At 34.7% G+C, this 23,693-nt stretch overlaps 1 protein-coding gene across 1 annotated transcript; it reads left to right on the plus strand.

Moving 5' to 3' along the window:
- Positions 1-113: 113 nt before the first annotated feature.
- Positions 114-22,395, plus strand: LOC149793343 (BOS complex subunit TMEM147-like). The gene is made up of 6 exons (XM_089967327.1): positions 114-253; positions 5,584-5,719; positions 6,735-6,871; positions 7,329-7,413; positions 13,194-13,315; positions 20,459-22,395. The coding sequence occupies exons 1-6, from the start codon at positions 177-179 to the stop codon at positions 20,592-20,594; spliced, it is 693 nt and encodes a 230-aa protein (XP_089823453.1). The 5' UTR covers positions 114-176; the 3' UTR covers positions 20,595-22,395.
- The last annotated feature ends 1,298 nt before the right edge of the window (positions 22,396-23,693 follow it).

The following is a 23,693-nucleotide window of genomic DNA, read 5'->3' on the forward strand; positions in this document are numbered from 1 at the left end:
AATAATCAGGTATAAAATATTGCAAATATTCTTCATAAAATATCTATACGACCTAGAAAATGTCAAACTATTCACTTTTGGCAATTTATTCAATTTATCATTTAGTCCGAAAGTAACCGGAACTTGATGATATTGTTTCCTGTGATTAGAACCCACGTTTGTTTTAATAGTAAAATATGACATTATTTCACTTTGGAAATTGCGTGGCCCTAGCCTACGTACCTTATATAATTGTTTATAAATGTTCTGGCTTGTAAGTATGTTTAAAACAAATTCCTGCCGATTAGATCTAAATGTATAACCGGTAGCGAGAGGTGGGTGGGTGTAACCACGAAATAATCTCCGTGTTACCTGCATAGATTACTTATGGGTTTTTGTTTCAGAATTATTTGCTAGTTTGCGTGGGTATTCTCCATTTGGAGTCAGTTGAACCTAGCCATTAAAGTAGTGAGACCAAACCATGTTTTCTGTTATTTAGCAAAACACAGCACTCGCGTACAATATAATATTACATGGGAGGACACTTTTTTTCCCTTCTCATGTGACTTGTCAAATAATCAATGCTGATATTTGAAGCTACACTTTGCATAGCACAATACATTTCGTACTGATGTTTAGCTGAGGCATACAGCTTGTAATGCCTACCCAAAGTTTGACTTACTACTACACCTTTAAGAAATGCCAGACCATTTTCCCTTGTTGATATTATCATGATCATGCCTGATAAGTATGCAGATATAATACTCTCATGTCACTGGTCAAGTGAAAATGATATAATGCACCAACTAATAGCCTAATTTTCAGTCAACCTTTAGCTGCATTATATGTGCAGTTATGACCACATCAACCAGGAAAACGGTCTCACATTCCTAAAGGGTTTTGTAGCAAGTAAAACTTTGTGGGGGCATAAGAAGTTGAATGCCTGAGCTAAATAGTAGTACCAAATTTATTATGCTATGACAAATGTAGCTTGAAATAGCAGGCCTCCCTAAACATAGTAATAAAATAATAAATATGTAAGTCTTTATACTGTTTGTTGTTCATCCATTGACATTGATGTGATATATGATTGCAGTTCATTAATGGAACACCACTTAAATGTGCATTAAGGGATACTGTCATGGTAGCAAATATGTGTGTCCATTTAGGAGTCATAGTTTTTATTTTGTTAAAATATGATTTAAAATCTCTATTTTTGTTGATGTTAAAAAACATCATACTGTAAAAGAAATGAAGTAATGGACACTTAATGATCATAATTTTATTGTATGGGCTTAAATACAAAAATAACAAATTTGGTTTTTTTATCTCTATTTTTGTTGATGTTAAAAAACATCATACTGTAAAAGAAATGAAGTAATGGACACTTAATGATCATAATTTTATTGTATGGGCTTAAATACAAAAATAACAAATTTGGTTTTTTTATTGCTTTCTATGTGTTCTCTCTCCCTCTCATCATCACCATTATCATTATCACCATCTATATGAATGGAAAGTGTTAACCCTGGATTCATCAGGAGAATGCTTGATAATGCTAACATAATTTTTCTTTGATTCTTTTGCTTAAAATAAAATCACATAAGGATCCTGTCCAGTTTAGAATATCTTTACACATGATGTCAAGAACTAAAGTTACAAATGGATGAGGTTTTAATAAGCTGCTGCACATATTTTGATATAAAATTGATAAAATCTGTGAATGAGGGCTCCTGACCCCCAGCCGTAGCCGAACAAAAATGTGTAGCTCTGGTGACCTGATATGTATCCTAATTTAATGTCCTCAACTCTGTAATTTTGTATCATGTATGCTTCCCCAAAAAAGCATGTCCATTTCTTGAATATCAGAATGTTAAATGTGACATAAATTCACATAGCTAGATTAGAAGAAAAGCAATTTTACAAAATAACTGTAAATCTTCTTTCCCTATTTGAATTTTGCACTGTTTGCAGAAACACGTTTACCTTTTATGGGGGCCTGAGCAAAACATACTGGATGTGTGGAATTAATGATGCTGTATGATGTAACAGGTTCTTGACACGTGATCTTTAATGTTGTGAATGTTCTTCGCCTGTGATATGTCCTTGAATTGAATTATGTTTTGATATTACACTCATCATTTTATTTTAATGGTGTATGATAGCTATAACCAATAAACAAGATGTTGAATGTTATTAATACTTATTCCACACATGAGCTTGTCTGCCTTCAGTCCTTATGCATTAAGAGACTTTATATCTTAATAAAATTTGATCCTTCTGGGTTGGTACATAGGTGCTGATAGTAGATGCATGTCTTTTTCCAGACAGTGGAAGTTGTATTTGCATTAGTCTGTCATTTACATCCTTTGGAAGATTTGTGTTCTAGCTATCTAGTTGTGATTTGATGGCAAACCAAACTCCAGCTTCATGTCAGTTTACTTTGGTCACTCCAGAAAAAGGTGTAGACTTCTCCTGCTTCTGTGAGTTGTCGTTTCTTTGCTGGGAGATTTTCACCCAGAGCTGCTATTTTGACATTGAATCTAGCCAGTTTGCTGCCAGCTAGAGCTGTTTTTCTCTTTGCTCTATCTGTAGATGTACTGTCTATTAGTGAGCAGCGCTCAAAGAATTTTTTTTTTTTAGACACAGGCACTGGGCTGGTGACTTAAATAAACTCACAAGACCTGACTGAAATTCTACAAGCCCAGACTCCAACTTCTGAATGCTCAAAATTGAAGCTGATGTAAAACTTTCTCATGAGCATTTTAAATAGCAGCAAATAAAGGCAAAGATGTCTGTTATAAACCACCATTTCACATAGTACTTAATTGGCTGACAATAGTGTGATATGTGTTTGAAGGCTGCAGTGGGTCAGACCATTGTGCTAATTTGTATAGGTAAGATCAGGAAGTGGAACAACCCATCATAGGTCAATCAATGAGATGCTAGATGCATGTACTAGAACAAAAGGTATCACATATTATTGCCTTGAATTAGAATGTTTTAGCCATATGTATTATGTCTGACAAGTTTGTGAACAGCCACATTTCTTTGAAGTTGGATTTTACTGCATATACTGAATGCAAAGTATGATCATTTCAGTTGTCGGAATAGTGTTCCAGTGTAGTTTATTTTTTAAGCTGACTTACGAAGCAGTTAGCTATCAGCAAAGCCTAATCAAAATAAATTTCAGAAATCTTGGTTGACAGAATTTTACTTTGTGAAGCACGCCAGCGAGAACAAAAAGGATTGGTGGGGAGCTATTAATTCTTTGCACATACTGCAAACAATGCATTGATATCTGTCAACTCGGTTCTTACCAGTATTCACTCAGAAAATCCAGCAGAGAAGTTTGAGCACCAGGACCCTCCAGTCACTAGTTAGTCTAGTGATGAACACTAATGACACTTGCATTACCTTCAAACCCCTTTGAACCCTATTGAGATTATATTAAAATTGTAGCTATTGCAACATTGTGTGACAATATTAAAAAAGGGGAAATTTTGGGGCATGTGGAAATTGGAACCCAGGCTTGAGGAATTTCAGTCATGTCTTGTGAGTTTATTTAAGTCACCAGCCCAGGGCCTGTGTCTACATAAAATTGTTTGAGCACTGATATTTGTTTAAATTTTGTTCTTTCAGCCTATTTCTCAAGCTCGGTTAATTTTAGAGTCATCCAACCAGTTGAATGTATTTCTATTAATATCACACCATTACCACAAAAGAATGTCGCTGTGATGTATATTTTACATTTTACTGAAAAGTACTATATGTTCATCTTAAAATTAGATCACAGTTACCCATATTTCACATTTAACTCGCTATGGTTAAATTTGACATTTTACTGTTAGTGCTATAGTTATACTGTTTAAACTATGTGATTTTATTCATCTTTCTTAGTACCACACCACACCACACCAAAAAAGCCACTGATCTGTATTTCACATGTTACAGCTTTATGTTCATTTGTTGCATTTTTTTTTTTAAGATTTTTGCATGTAATTCATGAATATGTGACTATTTGGCATATTATATAAATGCCATCTTACCTAAAACCATGAAACTTGGTGAGTGGGTGCAGCTTGATAAGTTTGATATCCTTTTTGTGAAAAGAAGCCTATATGACTGCATTCAAATTTTGTGTCAAAAGTTAATTTGTGTGTGTGTGACTAAGATTTTTAACATAGCTTTAACAATTTTTCAGTCATATCGCTACGATATCTGCAGTGTGGCAGTTTATAGTGATGTCTAGCACCAGGGCATCATGCCGTAGATATGTAGCATGATATCCTACCCAGTCACATTATCCTGACACCAGGTCAACCAGTCCTAATACTAACCTCTTAATGTTGAGCACCAAGAGAGGCAGCTGTTAGTACCATTTTTGTAAGTCTTTGATATGACTCGGCAGGGATTCGAACCCATGACCTCCCTCTTCCCAGGTGGACGCTCTAACCACTAGGCCACTGGAGCGGTCTTATTTTTTGCATGCTATTTATATTCCAAAGAAGGTCAATGTGAATTGCCTTTTTTGCTTTACTAACATGAGTTAAATACTTATTTTTTTAAATTTATAGCTGGTTTCTAGAGGTGGAAAAGGATAATAGCATTTGAAGCAGAATTTAAGAACAGTGATTTTTTTAAACATCAGTGCATAAATATCATTACTTTATTGTTAACTTATTATTACCTCTGTTTGATATGATAGAAAAAGAATAGTTTTTTTAATATTGTAAGTTATTATTCATATTTACAGTATGTAGGTGATTTCACATTATATAAGCAATATATTAAAAGTGTAGTGCCAATTAATTGGTCAAATTTCAAATTTTAGAAATGATTAACAGTTCAGGTTTAAAGATAAGAGACTGCAAACAAATTTTTTTGTTGGAATAGGGGCCATGATCACTTTAGTATGAATTTATTTTCATTTTCATAATGTTTACAATGGTTACTTTCGTAAAATGTTTATAATTTATACTTTAGACTAGTAAAAGTATAGGAAAATTGAAAGTTGCACTGAAAGTTTCCGGTTGTAAACCCTGCTTTGAAATCACTGCAGCTGGTCTAGTTACATCATTTAAATTTCTCAACTTGTGAGCAAGTGGCATTTAAATAGGTGTAGTGCTTCTAAAACTGTGTTTTAGGGATTTTATTGCAGTAGTGTGCAGTTTTTTTACATATTAATTTTCCCTTTATATATCCGTTCATTGTTTATTATGTTTATGCCTAGAATCAGTACTGTGTGATCTAGCACAACTATGGATCTGTGGCGTGCATGTGCACATTGTGTGTACATGATGCCATGCAACCTCTGCTTCATTGTTTTGGACAGAGACTTAAACATCTGGATAATTTTGAGGATAGTAGATGTAGGGGTTTTGTGGGATCCTCAGCTTGATAAAGAACCCCTTTCCCAAAATGCAGAGTTTTCCTTTTTACTGAGTTACTACTGAAAATGTAATTCTTAGGGGCTCAGATTTGTGTTATTGATGGGATTGGGGGCAGGAGGTTGTGTAGAGAATAAGTTGTTTAAAAAATGATATTAACATAATATTTTACATTATTATTGTTAGCATTATAATTTATTTTTCTATTTTGCAGGGCAGAGTATAGTGCGTTTTGGAAATGTGTGCAGGCAGGAGGGGCATATCTCTTCACACAGCTGTGCAAAATGATTGTATTAGCCACATTCTTCCCAACATCAGAAGTGCCAACAGGAGGCCTTGATGTGATAGGGGTAATTTATTTTTTATACCTCACAGTTGATAAATTCTTAGAGCCAAGACAGGCCAAGCCTACTTATCAGTGTAGAGTTTTCTATTAAATTTTTTCCTTTTGAAAATTCAGTCATTTTAATCAAAATTATATCCTATATTTTGTATGAATGTTATGAAGATTTGATGATAGATGGTGAAGATAAAACAATTTGAATGTAGACATGCAGTTTTATGAAAACTTTTGAAGGTGTCTGACAATTATTAAGCCAAGTTCATAGTAAGACAAACTTAGCACAACAGGTATAATGGTATAATATGTCATATAATGTAGCCCAGTTTGGCAGTAGGGTCGGACAAATCTACTTGCCCTATGCTGATGAAATGTTTCCAGTTTTGTGAAGCTGTTGACATTTTCAGGCTTCTAGACCAGTCAGATTGGCAGTATAATGTTACCTAGTAGACATCTTTAATAGTTGTAATCCTCTTTCAGGCCATATAAAAAATTACCTGTAATTCTGGCTACTTGACTGACCCATTTGTTTCACGCAGATCCTGCATATAAAATTAAACATTCAAAGGGATGTAACCATGATCAAAGTTAAATTCAGGTAGTGAATGATGCTTGATTTCTAGTTTGTGCTATAGAAAAAGAAAACTTTTGTACCTACTCATCATTTCTAATTGTTCTTTCATTCTATCCAGAACAACACATTGTTGTTGTAGGGTTTAACGCCATTTTTCAGCACATGATAGGCTATTCATGGCGGCCAGTATTAATGGTGGAGGAAGAACCCTGAAAGAAGCACTGACCCACGAGAAGCTACTGGCAAGCTTTCTCACATACCCACATTGACCGAATCCAAGACTCGAACCTACGCAGATAGAGGTGAGATGGCAGTGATCTGTAATGGAGAGCGCTTTAGACCACTCGGCCACTCGGGGCCCCAGAACAACACATATTATGTCAAATGTAAATAATAAGAACAGTGTGATATATCCACAGTGTAGTGTAGTAGTCAACTTTGTTATTTCTAGGAGTTTATGAAGTCAACAGTAGATCTGGCTGATTTAGTAGGAATTCATTTTGTCATGACTAAAATTGCGGGGAAAGGACAGCTGAAGTTTATGGTTGCAGGTTTGGGATGGGCCACAGCAGAACTGATCACAACCAGGTAATGGTATATCTTTAATTAAAATCATGATATATATATATATATATATATATATGTAGCTTCTAATTATATTGCATCAAAATCTGTTAATTTTATTGTGAATCTGTTTATTTTCATGAATATCAATTTCGGTGGTTTTGTGAAAATGACATTTTTTGAATACAGACATTCATTGATTGGATGCTGCTAGTACTCGTGCAGATACTGTGTTTGAATGCGTGTATATGTGTACGTGCAAGAAAAAATAAACTGTGATTATTACTATTTTTAACAGGTATGGATGGTTTAGCTTGATACATAGATGGTAATTGGCCATATGTAAATAGATTATATTGAGTTTGGCAGTGTTTATTGACTAATAGCATGGAATAAAACCACTGTGTAAAACTATTTCCTGTTTTCCAAGAGTTTTTTTTATATATGTAAAATATTTGAAACAGATGACATTTCTTTTCAGGTTCGTGACCCTGTTGGTTGGTGCAAGAGGTATAGAATTTGATTGGAAGTACATACAGTTGAGCTTTGATTCTAATATTAGCTTGGTAAGTTGATCTAGGATCTATTTTAATAATGTAGAATTATGTTTTATTCCCATTTGCAGTGCATGGAATAATTGTTGTTAAGAGACAGACACACCATGTGGTTTCATCATGTTTTTCATAAGTTTTTAATAGAGCACACACAAGTGTATTTTATTTGGAATTACCATTCATATGCATTTTTGTCAATAAACTAAACTTTTCTTTGCACTTATTAGATCACTGTATCTTGGGTACATCTGATGGATGTATCAATGAAGTCATACAAGATCACTTGAATGAATCTTTTCTTTTGATCTCATTAATAGCAGCAATGCAAACTTGCAATCAGCATGCCAGCATTAAATAGATGTTTATATCCCTTGTTATAATGTGCCAGTCAGGGTCCGTAACTAGTGATTGTATTATGTACAGTTGCCATGGATACATATGTTCTATTTTCGAGGAGGGCAGAAGAGAAAATGTCAGTCCCAATCTCCTATTCCTACACTAAACCCATAAAGCCATTTAAAAAAAATTGCACATGAAAATGCATGGTAATCAGTTTTTTATTCTTATTAAATAGTTGCATTGATGTAAATATATTCTTCAGAAAAATTATGTGTAAGTGGGGTGTGTGTCTGCTTTTGATAGGATGATATATATTATGCATTTTCTTTATTAGTTTCCTTTTTATTTAGTCTGTATAAGTGTTTCTTACATCTTTTTATTCAATGCTTATTTCATGATAGTCAGTACTTTTGTTATGATGATGCAGGGTTGATGACATTGGTTCCAGAAAATTCATAAGTTTCAAAAATGTTCACTTGTTCTGGCAACTTTTTCACTTGTCCTAAAATTTAAATCACTTGTCCAGATTTTATTATATATATATATATATATATATATATATATATATATATATATATATATATATATATATATATATATGCACTTAAGCTACAGAAAGAACAAACAAATAATGTACATTTATTTCTAAAAAGAATTTAAATTATATTATACATTTTGTTACATCAGATATTTTCAGCTTTCCATTATCTAGATATCTTATATGCATCAGCAATTCCATGACATAGAATGGAAGGGAATTTACTGGAATTTAGACTTTCCATAATTTCTCAAGACTTGACCAATTATTAGCATACAGTCTGTTAATTCCAAGTTAAACTGTGTTTTTTTCTCTTCAGAATTGCATTCAGCCTTTTCGATGAGAAGATATTTTTTTGCATAATGGGCTAGACTGTAGGCTGTGTTAAAGAGGGCTGTCATTTATTTCTTATCAGTCTTGTTTAGTTTTGAAAGAGCATCTCCTTGTAGAGACTTTATGGATTTTCTGCACATACTGGCTAGTGTCAAGAACACACTATGCCTTGTGAGGTCTAGAACTGCACATACTGGCTAATGTCAAGAACACACTGCCTTGTGAGGTCTAGAACTGCACATACTGGCTAGTGTCAAGAACATTATGTTTCATATGCCTTGTAAGGTCTAGAACTGCGCATACTGGCTAGGGTCAAAAACACTATGTTTCATATGCCTTGTAAGGTCTAGAACTGCACATACTGGTTAGTGTCAAGAACACACTGTTTCATATGCCTTGTAAGGTCTAGAACTGCGTATACTGGCTAGGGTCAAGAACACTATGTTTCATATGCCTTGTGAGGTCTAGAACTGCGCATACTGACTAGGGTCAAAAACACTATGCTTCATATGCCTTGTAAGGTCTAGAACTGCACATACTGGCTAGTGTCAAGAACACTATGTTTCATATGCCTTGTAAGGTCTAGAACTGCGTATACTGGCTAGGGTCAAGAACACTATGTTTCATATGCCTTGTAAGGTCTAGAACTGCACATACTGGCTAGTGTCAAGAACACTATGTTTCATATGCCTTGTAAGGTCTAGAACTGCACATACTGGCTAGTGTCAAGAACACTATGTTTCATATGCCTTGTAAGGTCTAGAACTGCACATACTGGCTAGTGTCAAAAACACACTATGTTTCATATGCCTTGTGAGGTCTAGAACGTCGCATACTGGCTAGTGTCAAGAACACTATGTTTCATATGCCTTGTAAGGTCTAGAACTGCACATACTGGCTAGTGTCAAAAACACACTATGCCTTGTGAGGTCTAGAACTGCACATACTGGCTAGTATCAAGCACTACATACTGAGAGAGGCAACTCATGAAATCCAATAGATGTCACTAGGACTAAGCACCAATATATCTATTTGATTCGTCAGGGTATACATAAGATTATCATATCGGAACCTTGGCTAGTGAAGATGGGACCCTCACTGTCGAGAGCTTTGTTTATCACATTTTCTCTTTTTGTTCTTGAAATTGAGAGCTCTCAAAGAAAAATGGATGAAATGTGCAAAAGTTGTATTTTTATCACTGGAGGATATATTGGGGTCATGTGTTCATGGTAAAGGTCACAGGTCAATACAGGTTTATTTTGTTCCTAGTTAATATCTTGTCTGAGGTATAGTGATGAACAATGGTGCCTTTTTATTTTTGTCTGTGTTCTGGCATCTCATTTATAACAGCAAAAGACTACATATTGAAGGTAAATGTCACTGATCAATTTTAGCCCCTTTTCTGCAGTTTTACTCCAGTGTTGTTTCTTCACTGTATAATTTTTGGGCAGTCATAGGATGGTAGGCATGGGGGAAAAAAATCACTGAAGTTTCTTGTTATTTTATTTAAATATATAAATTATTTTGAGTTAGAATTAGAGTTAGAGAGAGAGGAACCCAAGTATGAACTTGTTCCAAGCAGAATTACTTGCACATTTTGACCTGTTCCTGATGTCTTCTAAATTTTTGTTTATCCAATAGTCTGTCCAATGTTTGTGCTGATAGATTCCCAAAAAGTTTCTGTCTGAATTTTTGTGTGACTGTCTCTGACCAATATAGCAGATTGTTTTACTTTTATCTTTCATTTACTAATTTTAATAATGAAAGAAAACACATTCTCCATTTCTTGTCAGATAAGACCAGATGGTTGTAATTTCTCTTGTACTGATTCACTGGGAAAGTATGAGTCATTTAATAATAATAATAATAATAATAATGAGGACTTTGTATAGCGCCTAATCTTTAGAAGCTCTAAGCACTTTACAACATTAGACAATACCTACAAGATAAAAAACTTATAATGATATAATTACACAAACAAACACCATGATATTAGAAAACAAACAAAAAAAACATGCTGAGAATATTTAAGGTAGGAAATATTAGGTCTTTAAGTTTGTTCTTGCAGTCGAAATAAGTGAGTTTTTAGAGCACTATCACTGTGTCTTTGTGTCTAAGTTCAGTGGGCAATTCATTCCATGTTGCTGGGCCCTGGTATGCAAAAGAACGCTATTGATATGACTTTGTAATAAATCACCAGCACCATTATGACTTTGTAATAAATCACCAGCACCATTATGACTTTGTAATAAATCACCAGTACCATTATGACTTTGTAATAAATCACAAGCACCATTACAATTGTTGTAGACCAGTTTCCATTATGAGTTACATCAAATCTATGTCCATAAGTGAGAGACTTGTTTCCCCTATGCATCAATATCCTCATTTTGACAATGTAATATGGTAAATATTTTGGAAATATTTTGTTTAATACAGAATCCTTTTTTTAATATGTGAACTATATCATCTATAAATTTCTACAAGGGGGTTCTTAAGTCAGTTTTTTCAGTGTATGTTTTAGTTGAGCTTTGCAAGGCAAATGTCATTGAGCCAGTTCATTTCGCATCGATCGTTGTCATATGTATCTAGCCACAAGAGTGTTTGGAGCAAGTGTTTCTGTTACTGGCTGAAGCAAGCGGAATCATTTGACGAGTAAGAGAGCTTGTAGCCCATGTTAGGTCTCAAAGAAACATGATGACATCTATGATATCTGCAAGGGATTTTTTTTATTTTTATTAACCCCGTAATAGGTTGACCAGTGGGTCAGGGAACCATCTCAAGGTCACCTTACAATCAAACATTTCTGGTTATCAGATAATCTAGGGATAATAAATATTATCTACAGAGAAAGAAAAAACACACACACACGCATACACACATGCATATGGCACACAATCTAGGTGACATGGACTTTGTGATATTACAGTATTTTGTTCCTGTTTACCATCAAGTCAGAGACAAGTTACATGTTCATTATTGAGGTCCATTTTTGAAGAAATTGGTCCTCTTTTTTATTTACCTTGGCAGTGTATTTTTCAATGTTCTTATGCATTGCAACTATTTGCTTAAAAGCAAAAATAGAAGGATTTTTCAGTATAAATATAATATTTTGCCAAAATAAGCAGGAAATTACCCAAACTGTCCAGTTGTTCACTTCCTAAGAATGTTTCTTTTTTGGACAGATGTACAATATTTGGGAAATAAAGGTGCAAAAACTTCAATAAAACGGTACCAAAACTGAAGTAATACTGCAGTCATAAATGAGATGCTCAATACTTTCATTTTCACTCTTACAGAAAGTACATTTGTTGTCATCTAATATGTTAATTCTTTTAAGAAAATCATTAGTAGCGATTATTCTATGGATTAATTTAAAGTTAAAAGAGATCAACTTGGTATCCTTGGTACAGCATTTCGCCTCACTATAAATCTCAGACCACTCCGCACTACTTATAATTTTATTCAATACTTGCATCCAAGTTTCTTGCTTTGCAGTGTGTTGCCTTTTAGCTTCCTGTAAAAGATCTTTGTAAACAAACTTGAGTGAATCTTGTTTTCGCAAGTTCATTATTTTATCCTCCTGCTTATCAAAATTATTATGTACTAAATGGTTTTTTATGGCATCTTTCTATGCTTTTGGAATTTTGGATATTAAGGAGAAGTATTTCAAGAAATCATCGCTTCTAGTTTTTTGTTTTATTATTTCAAAAGGTATTAAATTACCATGATCATTTAGAATTTCAAAACTGGCTTCTGTCCAGGATTTGTATTGATAGATCATTTTAGGGTGGACAAAATTTAAAATACTCATGGATAGATACTCGTTAGGACTTTGCGGTTCTTCTTTCCAATTAGATACTGCCAAAATTACATCTCTTCAAAAACTGTTTTTAATGAACTTACTAAATTCTTCTAATTTCCTTCTCCCAAAATTCCAAATATCCTTTTTATTTCTGAGTATAGTTGTATTGACTAAGTTCTGCCACGTTCCATTTTCCTTTTCCAGCAATCTTTTAACCCATCTTATCTTAATATACCTAATGAATGAAAATATGTGTATCATTTAGTTGCAAGGGATTCCTTAGGTCAATATTTTATGATTGATCATGCAAAATATATAGGGCACCTGGCTACCTCATTCTGTCTTCATTTCTTATTTAGTTCTGACATAGGTTAGCAGATATCCCATTTGATTAATATTCACTCAGAAAACATAATTATTTTTACCGCTATCACTCTAATATAAACACAGTGAAGGACACGAGTGATAATATGTAATCAACAGTAGTGGCAATTTAGAGATGAATACCGAGTGTAATAGCGATAGCAGTTGATGATGATGTGTTGTTGATGCTCATAATAAATGAAATGGTTATCTTTAAGCTGTTGAAACTGGAAATAATACTTTCTTACACATAATTTCAGTGGCATGACTCTGTATCCAGAATAATACTGCTGGAAAAGATGATGTAATGAAAGAAAGTTGAACTGGGACAATTGTACAAGACAGCATTCTTATATGGTCAATAATATCATGGAAAAAATGTCAGATTTGTTGAATAATTTCTTTTCTTTTCAGGTTCATCACATTTGCACAGCAATGTTAGTTTGGTTGTACAACAGAAATGATGTCAACAAATCTTTTGTTCCAATTGTAATGACTCTGCTTGCTTTGAGCTGCTACAGACCACTCATTGTTGAGTAAGTATTTACTTCTGTAGTGTGAACAAGAAATTTCCATCATGTTCACTTTTGTTTGCATTGTTATTACATCTTTAGGATCCCTGTCTTCTGATTGTCATCATGTGAACAACTGTAATTGCTTAGTGATGCAGAATCATTGACATGGAAGAATATTTTCATACCTCACCCTTCCTTACATCACTGCTTTTCAGTATTAAAGTTGAGGTAGTCATTTTTGTCTTGGTACATTCTTCTTCGTATATGTTCCCAGATCATATCCAGCCCTCTCAGAATGTGTGAACAAGATTTTATTCATCTGCTTGCTGACATGGAAGTCACACAATATTGATAACAACTTCTGATTGTGCCTGGTCAGCAAAATCTTACATCAGGTCTTGTAAATACTGAGCACTTTGTGCCCTTTCACCAGTTTGAGTAATCTGCCTGAGTTTTCCCACCTTTACTCCATCTGTTCTTTGTTTTTGCTCTTTTATAATTGTAGATGAATTTTTTGCATTTCAGATCCCATTATTATATAATAAGCAGCCATATATGTAGTCACATTTAATTCAAGTCAAACTGCAAACTGCACAGACACAGATCTGCTGTAACAAACAACATCAACTCTGATCTGTTGGCACATTATGTAGTGACCAATCAGGGTCAGTGTTGTTTGCAGTTGGACCTATAAGCAAATATAAAAGATAATCAGCTTAATTCTAATGGCCTACCATATGGTCTAGTGTACTGACAGTTCATCTCAATACTCGACGGTTATTTTTGGTAGTTTTCTGTAGTAAATGATTTTCTAGTCAAAGTAATAATGTCATTTCCATAATCTTCTCTGGAATTTATCTTTATTCAGATTTTCCACTTCACAATAAATTCAGTGTCACTAATTACACCAGTCTATGTCATTGTTTTGCTATCTCTGATTATGGGTATCAATGACAATGGACAGGATTTAATTTAGCCCATGTAAGAGATTCTTGTTGGTGGAAGATAATCATCCCACCTGTTTAAACTGTAAAGGGTGTCGTTCTAATCATATTTGTAAGATTTGAAAAAGATGGACGACGGTCATAGCCAAGTGATTGACCTTTGAAACACACACAGACGGATGAGAACATGACTAGTATTGCTGTCAGTGCCAGCTCAGTCATCGGCTTCCATGTCACTAAGCAACTAGAGGTTGAAAGATTGCTATTTATAATAAGATATGGCAATCTTTATTATTTTGCACTTCACACAATTATAGCACTGCCATCACAACAGTTTGATAATGACCTACAAGTGGCAGCTTAATCATCAGGGAGGACTTGGCCTTTTACTGCATCCATTGAAGAAGTTTTTCATTTTTATCTTCCAAACTATTGTCTGCCTTGCTCCATCACTGGTATGATACAGAATTTCTGCATCAGTCAATCTATTAATGAAGAAATCTGACTGAACTGCTGACATTATACACCGACTTGAAACACAGCACTAAAATCCAAGCATGAACCGTCTTTCTTTTCACAGTGATTGCTCCCATCAAACTTCAAGCCAGTCTTCATTAGAGACGCTTTAGACTGTACCATTGAGATCCTAGCTGTTGACAGAGGCATTGTATGCCTGAGAATGTTAACACCTATCATTCGAGCATGAAACAGAAATCCATTCTTGACACATAACAACTGGTTCACAGCATCAAAGAAATAGACACTCTTCTATCAGAAAAGCAATTGAATTCGTTCACAACACCTCCTGAATGGTCTTACTCTAGTTCTAGTCAAGCTCTACATTCACTCAGCCAGCACATTTGTTCATGCACCTTAAGCATATTATCCCCCAAAATCTGCCTACAACAGGAAGAAGAACTTGCCATTCTTCAAACGCACAAGCAGTGTCCACACAGGACTCAAATTAGCAAGCAAAATGTCTTCTCTGCCCTGTCAGAGTAGGGTAAAGTGACAGAAAAAGAGGGAGATGTATGTATTGGGGTTTATTGGCATATCAGCTCAGTCTTTGCCATGCATTGCAGAGTAAGTTTAGGCATCCTCCAAAAGATACACATTCCAAAGATAAGGCATAAAAGAAGTAAAATCCTTGCTATAAACTGCAACATCATCATGGGATACATTCCACAGCATCATACAGCTTTCAGGATGGCACATACCTAAAGGAATATGGGATTTGCAGATGGGGTGGTTGAAGTGAGGTTAGAAGTAAAATCCTTGCTGTAAACTGCATCTTTTAAAAAAAAAATAAAACATCATCCAAGACCTTAGCTGTAGCATCATCATGGGATACATTCCACAGCATCATACAACTTTCAGGATGGCACATACCTAAAGGAATGTGGGATTTGCAGATGGGGTGGTTGAAGTGAGGTTAGAATTGTATTTTTTTTTAGAATGTTAAAAAATCACACAAGACTGCTATTTTACTCAACCTTTGGGCCAGACACACCTCTCCTTTATTACCTTGTGAACCCATTAATTACTTGTGGAGAAAATCAAGATCAGAATAGGTAAATGAAACCTTCATATATCACTAGTTTAGTCAATTAAATTCCATTATTATTACCTAGACATTGGATTCAGAATTATGAAATTTTGAGCTTTTAAGTCATTTATTTTGTTAATTTTTGTATAAAAAAAATAAAACAGTTCTCGGTACACTGTAAATAGCAATATACGATGAAAAAACAATCAAGTAAAATGCCATTAATTCCTACTGGTGGCAACACTTTAAGAAATAAATACCAGTTAAATAAGTCTTGTCACATGAAATTCATGTTTGTTTTATCGTCTAATTTGGTTTTTAGTCTAATCATGTGATGTGTATTCAGATGGGAAAAGTGTCAATCACAGCATTTCTGCGAGAACCTAATTAAGAACCAACTGTTTTGATCTCAGATTAATAAATGGATGTTTACATTGTTGCTATCGTTTAAAAGTTGACCTGCTTTTATATCATTATATTAGTCGTTTGAATCAAATCAAGTAGATAAAATAAACAAGTTAAAAGGTAAGTAGATCCTACCTGCATAACAGCTAGCAGTCGCATTAGTGCGTTAAGTCATTTCATTTTAATCACATAATCAACACTGAGAACACTTGTAGTATATGTTACATGATTAAAGTATTTATTATAGACCAGTGGTTTATCATATTTATTCGTAAATGTGATCCATGATAGCAATGTAACCCAGTTAAAGCATACTAGGTGCATCAAAATATAGGGTTCATTATGGAAAGGTGAGTCCAAAGTTTATAATGAACTTAAAATTGTTAAATTTCTGTAACTTAAATAAACCACAGCACCAATATATTACTTGTGTAGCGGTTTTTAAAAACCATGAGTTTCGATGTTTCTTTAAATAAGTATTACTGTTTTTGGAAATAAAAGATCTACAGTAATGTGTCTATTCTCATGCAAAACATGGTGTGGTAATATGCAATGTTTTTGCTGGTAGATGTGTGATGTTTAAATCACTTGGAGTAAGGTTTCAAATGATCTTTCAGAGATTGCATAAAAAGGTAATTTTTAGAGACAAGTGAGGAACTTCATTAGAAAAAGCTATTTATTAGCATGTATTCTTTAAACAGCATTCAACAACATATTCTCACTGTTAAATGGATATGGCATTCGCTTTCCAACAATTCCACTGTCATCAGAAGGCTAGAGAGAACCAAAATTCCCCAGACCCTCTGCCATCCAGTTTAGGACTTTTTTGGGTTGTATCCTCATAGACAAATCCACATTTAAGTTCAACACATCCCACGCAAGGTTAAGGTTCCAGCAGACTCACTTTCCTACAGATATAGCTTGATCTTTTTTTTCCTCCTCTCAATTTTTGTGAACCTCTGCAATGTGGTGGATGCCAAACTCCCTACCCTCATCTCACCAACTGCAGGTCTGACAGCAAGGAAAGTAGTCACCATTTGCCCCAAACTGGCATGATCTCATTATTCATGCCTTTATCCCTATTCTTCTGATTCCCAAAGCAAGAAAATCCAAGAGCCATCTTATCCTGATTGCTTCCCTTAGTGGGAAATATCAAGGATCAGTGACTTCCTCCTTTGAGTGGCATGGATTCCCAGGACATTGCTGCCTTCTCCTCACCTGCCAAAACAACCATACATGCAGTTTTCATACAAACCCAGATGTTGTCTCGAATCATATCATTAAATATTGTTACACTTCCATCATTTCAGACACATTTTGTCATCATAGAAGGGAGGACTTCTAACAGATCAAGCTTAGACCTTCCTCAATCTAAGACTTTGACCATGCCCAAAACAGGGCCTGTCATGGGTTCTGACATGGTTGAACAATGTACCATAAAGACCACAGCTGAAAGCCACTCAAACTCACCTTTTGTATAAAACCAGCTTCTTAGTCACTCTAACTATAGAATCAGTGAGACTTAACAGCCCATCAGAACTATATTAATTTTTGCCATGAAGGTTTAGTTTCATGAGGGATCCTACTTTCGTTGCTAAGAATGGGTTTCTGCTCATGGGAAAACAATCTTTTGTCTTAAAACTGCTGTCTTCTTTGCACCGCTCTGCATTAAAGCATCTAGGAGGCCCTCTCAGGACACTGAAGTGGTACCAGAATTGGACTGAGTTGACCGGAAAAAGGAAAATCTCACTTCTTTTTTGCTAAAAGAATGACGGGATGATAACTTCTTCTCAGGACACATATTCCTGGATCCATTACGTTATCCAATTATTCTAAAGGGAATCATAGCTGTCTGCCTCACCCAGTCATCATCAGCTTTGTAGGTTACTCTGCTTTGGCTGGATTTGCAAGAAACGTTTTTTTTTCTCAAAACCATGTCAGTGCAATGACCAAGTACTCGCATGAAACTCTAAGCTGCTGAACGTCTTTTAAGAGACTGGAGATAATGACAAATCCAGGATAACTGAATGTAACTACCTCCTAACGTATTATGACTGTGTATCATGTTTTAAGAAGAAAACAATTTTGGAGTAAGTTTGTTACTCAATCATACTTGCCTGATCATAATACGAGCATATGATTAAGGGAATTTGGTGTCAGTCCCTCTATCCAGTGGGAAAGCACTCTCATTTGACCTCAGCAAGCAAATGACATTTGAGCACTTTTGTAGTGAGCATCTTTATTAGCTTAGGATTTACAAGATAATGGATTTACTTCCTAACATATAAATGGTTAAGTATTATTGAAGAAACACATTTTACTCCAAAACGTCTGTCATGCTGTTTTAAAAAAAATACTTAGGAAATGAGATACTAGATGAATACATGATTCTAAATGTGAAAAGATTTAGCTTATGATGAAATTTACGTTCATGTGATGGACAGACTTGGTGGCCATAATGCTAAACTCAGAGCATACTTGGGAATAAAGTCATATTGTCGACATAAGCAGATGTTAAGATAAGTTGTTGTTGTTGTTGTGGGGTTTTACGCCATTTTTCAGCATACGATAGACTATGCATGGTGGCCAGTATTAATGGTAGAGGAAGAACCTGGGAAAACCCAGAGAAGAACCACCGACCCACGAGAAGCCACTGGCAAGCTTTCTCACACACCCACATTGGCCGAATCCTGGATTCGAACCCATGCAGACAGAGGTGAGATGGCAGTGATCCGTAACGGACAGCGCTTTAGACCACTCGGCCACCTCATTAAGATAAGTAGGTGGGGGGAACTGAAAATACATTGAAATTAAGCAGTCAGGTGAAATCATTAAGAAATGACCTGTCATCAGTGACTAGGATTTACACAGAGAGAAAAAAAGAACAATGGAAATTTAATGAATGTTAAATAATGTACATGTATATGAAAAATATATGAATTCAAGTATTAGATCATATATTAGAAAATTCATGTATCAGTCAAATCTCATTAGAAAACACAACAACTATTATCTGTTGTTTCAAAATATTGGAAATTTGATTTGGTTTTTTTTACATTGCTATTGGTGGCAATCATGAGTATGAACTGTTTTGTTGTAAACAGGAAACTTTCACAGCACAATACATATGTTCCAGTCACTATTAAAAATGAAACTATGCTTTTATTTCTGTTTGTTGGTGAGTTCCTTTGATCAAGATCTTCAGCATGATTTGGTGAAGGTGCATGTGTTATTGAAGGTGCCGCTAAAGGCCCTCTTTAAAGGACCAAATGCCTATTTATTATTGCTGCAGCAAAATCAAATAATTATAGAATATCGACTGAGACATTTTTTTCTTCATCATTTGCTTAGTATATCTACAGAACGATCAGTGTGTTGAAGGTAATCAGTTTTCTTTGAAGTTTCAGCAAAACTATTTTCTCTGGTACATTTTTCAAAAAAGATAAAAAATGTCATTGTCTGGTCAATTGTAGTCATTCAGAGGTGGTCGATTGTAGCTAGTCAGGTAGCATGACTATTTTGGTTATCATACGGCATACATTAGTACTAAGGCCAGATGTCAGCATAAGTGGATTATGATATAACAATGCTGTGTTAGGGTAGTTTGTAAATATGAACAAAGGATTTATGTAAAAAATAGATTCCAGTGCAATTCTTTATTGAAGTTTGTGACTTCCTGTCATAGAGCCTTTGAATTTCTCCACTCAAAACACTTTATCTAAATTTTAATATCCCAAAATTTTGCCAAAAAATCACCAGAGGGTATATTTTGTCGCCAGTAAGGAAAAAGAATCACAATTTGCGACATTGGTGAAGCCCAGTGCAGACCCTGCAATGCTGCATATATGGGTTAAACAATTAGAATAAGATTGTTCCTCATTTACACGAGTTTGTGAAGAGAGATTATGTATATGTAAGTCTTAGAAAATTGGGTCAGACATCACCAGTCCATGCACAATCGATATAATGACAGATATTGTATGTAATGTTGTGGTTTCCTTAACTGTTAACAAAGAAACTTTCATAGTCAGTTCCCTCTTAGAAGTTGGAAACTCTTCCAAAATCAAGTTGGTATATTTGGTAGGTTCCTTCCTATAATAATAATATGATTCATTTATTTTGAAATAGTTGTTGTTTCAGGTAGGTCTGCTTATTCATTATTAAAGCTGAGATTATCATGTGTATTAATCATTTTTGTCTTGGTACAGTCTTCTTCATATATGTTACCTGATCATATTAGTAGGTGATATATTTTTTTATGTTTTTCAGGATTCTTATCCATGCAGTGGGCCTGGGATCATGGCCTCTTCTATTAGCAAAGGCAGTTTTCACTAGTTGTATTGGTGCAATAACTTTGCAGATGTATCTAGGAATGTCTATGCAGCAGGCCAACTCCTTCTACTAAGAAGGATGTACTCTGTGAGATGAAGAGAAGCAAAGACAGTTTCAGTGTTGTGATGTGTGTGAGAGTGGATATATCTCTCAACAGCCACAAATCACTGAAAGAAGTTATTAGTATTTTAAATTGGACAAAGTGTTTGTCTTCTCTGCTGTATGCATCACAGGTATAGAGGGGTCTGTATTAGTTGCTTTACAAAACTACTTAACTGCACAATCATTACTATTGTTTTTTACTTTGTGCATCAACTACCACAGAAAACAAACTGTAATATAATTTAATGTCTGCAACTAACAGAAATGCTGAATTTAATTTATAATTGTTGATGATTGGGTGGCAACTGGTGCAGACCCGCTAGACATATGTAATACATATACCTGTGGGTTGGAACTTTTAATTAGCAAACTGATGTACATGAGTGATGCGTGTGCATTGGATGGAACCAGTGATAATACAATAACTGGTGCACATCCAAAATTGAAGTAAATAGTTCAGGGCCATTGCTTTGTTAATTTTTCCTCTCAATGTAAAATGAAACATTTTACCTTGTGGGCTCAGAGGCCTGATGTGCCATCCTTCACATCATTAAAAGCAGGTGATGAAAGAAGTAGCTACAATGGCTTACTGATTATCATTTAGGCTGAAAGACGTTTTTGTTTGAATCCTGTCATCATTTGGAGATATCTCCTATGGCTGGTTTCATTTCTAGGTTTTAGTAACAGGCTTGGTAGGTTTCTGTGACAAGTGGAAAACGTGTACAAGTTTTTTTCTCATAAAATTTTATTTGACAATCACAAGATGTATTTCAAATTTTACATATTATGACATCATTGTATAAATGTTAGTGAGAACAGAGACTCTATCCATAAAATAGAAATATATGTGGACACCTCCTTCTTTATAACATAACATATAATTACCTGTACTGTTTAATGGGAAGAACCTGTTTTCAATAGAAATCCTTGAGCGTAAAACATTTCATGGAATTCAGTTACTGGGGATGCAAGGATATTGTCATGTTTTGGTGCTTGTTCATGAACATATGCGAGGCTGCATATCTTGAGCTGAGACGCATCAACTCAATTTGCAAATATCTTTCAGTTGATGCCACTAAAACACTTGTGTGCTCATTAGTACTTTCAAGACTTAGACTATTGTAACTCAATTCTGTCTGGTTCATCTCAGTATCTGCTCCAGAAATTTCAAAAAGTTCAAAACACAGCGGCTCGGATCATACTTGGAGTACCACGATCAGAGCACACGTCCCCGTTGCTCTGTACCCGACACTGGCTATCCATTTGATCCAGAATCAAGCATAAATTTTGTTCTCTGTGCTACGTTTCACTGTCAGACTCTAATCCAACATACCTATCTGACCTCACCCATGTGTACACACTAGCAAGATACTTACGCTCCTCTTCTGACAATCGTATACTCATTAGTTATTCCCACTATGAAAACAGTCATATGGACAGCGTTCTTTTGCATACCAGGGCCCAGCAACGTGGAATGAATTGCCCACTGAACTTAGACACAAAGACACAGTGATCACATTCAAGAGGGCTCTCAAAACTCGCTTGTTTCGACTGCAAGAACAAACATAAAGACTTAATAATGTTTCCTACGTTAAATATTCTCAGCATGTTTTTTTTTATGTTTTCTAATTTCATGGTGTTTGTTTTTGTAATCATATCATATGTTTTTTATCTTATAGGTGTTGTCTAATGTTGTAAAGTGCTTAGAGCTTCTAATGATCAGGTGCTATACAAAGTCATCATTATTATTATTAAATATTTTGTGGTTTACACACCTTGATCCCTTCAGTAAATGATGGGTTTCCATGAAGCAAATGCTTGAATTTGTAGAAGTTATTGATGATCCAAATGCATCATCATCATCTTCCTTAGTCATGTTATCATCTTTAAAAGTAATGTTCCTCTGCAACTGATGTATCTGAAGCATCATGACTTTTTGACAGATCTTCTTGCAAAGAACTTCCCAATTTGTCAGTAAGTGGCATATGATTTGCTAACACCTACATCAAAAAACATTGTATGGCAGTTAACACTATTACTTCTTTTTGGAAGTGCATTTCATACATTTCTGAACTAAAAAAATTTTTTTTTGATTGCCTGGCATCAGTATAAGCAAAATTTGAATCATGGAATGCAGAAATATCAATACCAAGGCATCTTTTTGAATCAGACTCCTTATTTCAGTCCTTTGTTGTCGCCGATTGGAAAGAATAATTTTTTATCACTGTACCATGGAACAAATTAAATACCTTAATTTATCAGAGTGTATACAATCCAACTTATCTAAACTGGCCCCCCTATAGGCTGACCTCCTCAGGAGAGACTAAACTTTCATATAATGGCCATCTTTAGAAGATGGACAAAAGTTTCGTCCTAACAAGTTTCCTGTTAGGGAGGTTTTGTTATACTTTATTTAGTTGCTTATAAGTCCATCTGCAAACTATACAGAAACAGATCTGATGTTGCATAATGCACCAATAGATCTAGGTCTGTTATGACTAATCAGTGAACAAATATGTTATGCAATAGCAGCTTAGGGTCTATGGTGTTTGCAGTCGGACTTGTGAGTACATATGGTATACATATTATTTACCTGAACATTTAACAGGTCATTTTAACATACTTAAAATTTACAAACAGGAAGAAAGCACAGAGACAGAACTTGGATGGTATTTTTACTCTTTATTTGATGACATCTACAACATAATGAAATGTAAACCAAATTTCAAACAAATATACTTAGTCTCTGAAATGATAATAATGAAAAATTAATAAATACAACTCAGTGTAGCACAGTGCCAATCTGAAAACAAAATAATAAAACTTGAAAGCTCAGTGTTATTGCTACAAAAGTAGAAATTAGCACTGAACAAAAATAAACTTTATTTAAAGGGCAATAACTCTGCCAAACACAAGCAGTATTAAAAAAGAGAATTACAAGGAACAGCTACAATAGTATGAAGGCAATTTAATATGTAAAATTATTGCCAAGCTGGTTTCTTGAAAGTGAGTCTGATCTGTGCCTTGTTGGTTTAAATTCAACCTGAACAGACCTTGTAAGAAAATGCCA

Source organism: Sinohyriopsis cumingii, chromosome 8 (assembly GCF_028554795.1).
Source record: "Sinohyriopsis cumingii isolate HCF-2022 chromosome 8, ASM2855479v2, whole genome shotgun sequence".
NCBI lineage: Eukaryota > Metazoa > Mollusca > Bivalvia > Unionida > Unionidae > Sinohyriopsis > Sinohyriopsis cumingii.

What these genes read in the sequence shown, in the direction of transcription:
- LOC149793343 (XM_089967327.1), top strand. Translation starts at nt 177, where the DNA reads ATGACATTATTTCACTTTGGAAATTGCGTGGCCCTAGCCTACGTACCT. An exon ending in GCAGAACTGATCACAACCAG is followed by an intron (nt 6,872 to 7,328) that starts GTAATGGTATAT and finishes ATTTCTTTTCAG; the next exon opens with GTTCGTGACCCTGTTGGTTG. An exon ending in TTGATTCTAATATTAGCTTG is followed by an intron (nt 7,414 to 13,193) that starts GTAAGTTGATCT and finishes TTTTCTTTTCAG; the next exon opens with GTTCATCACATTTGCACAGC.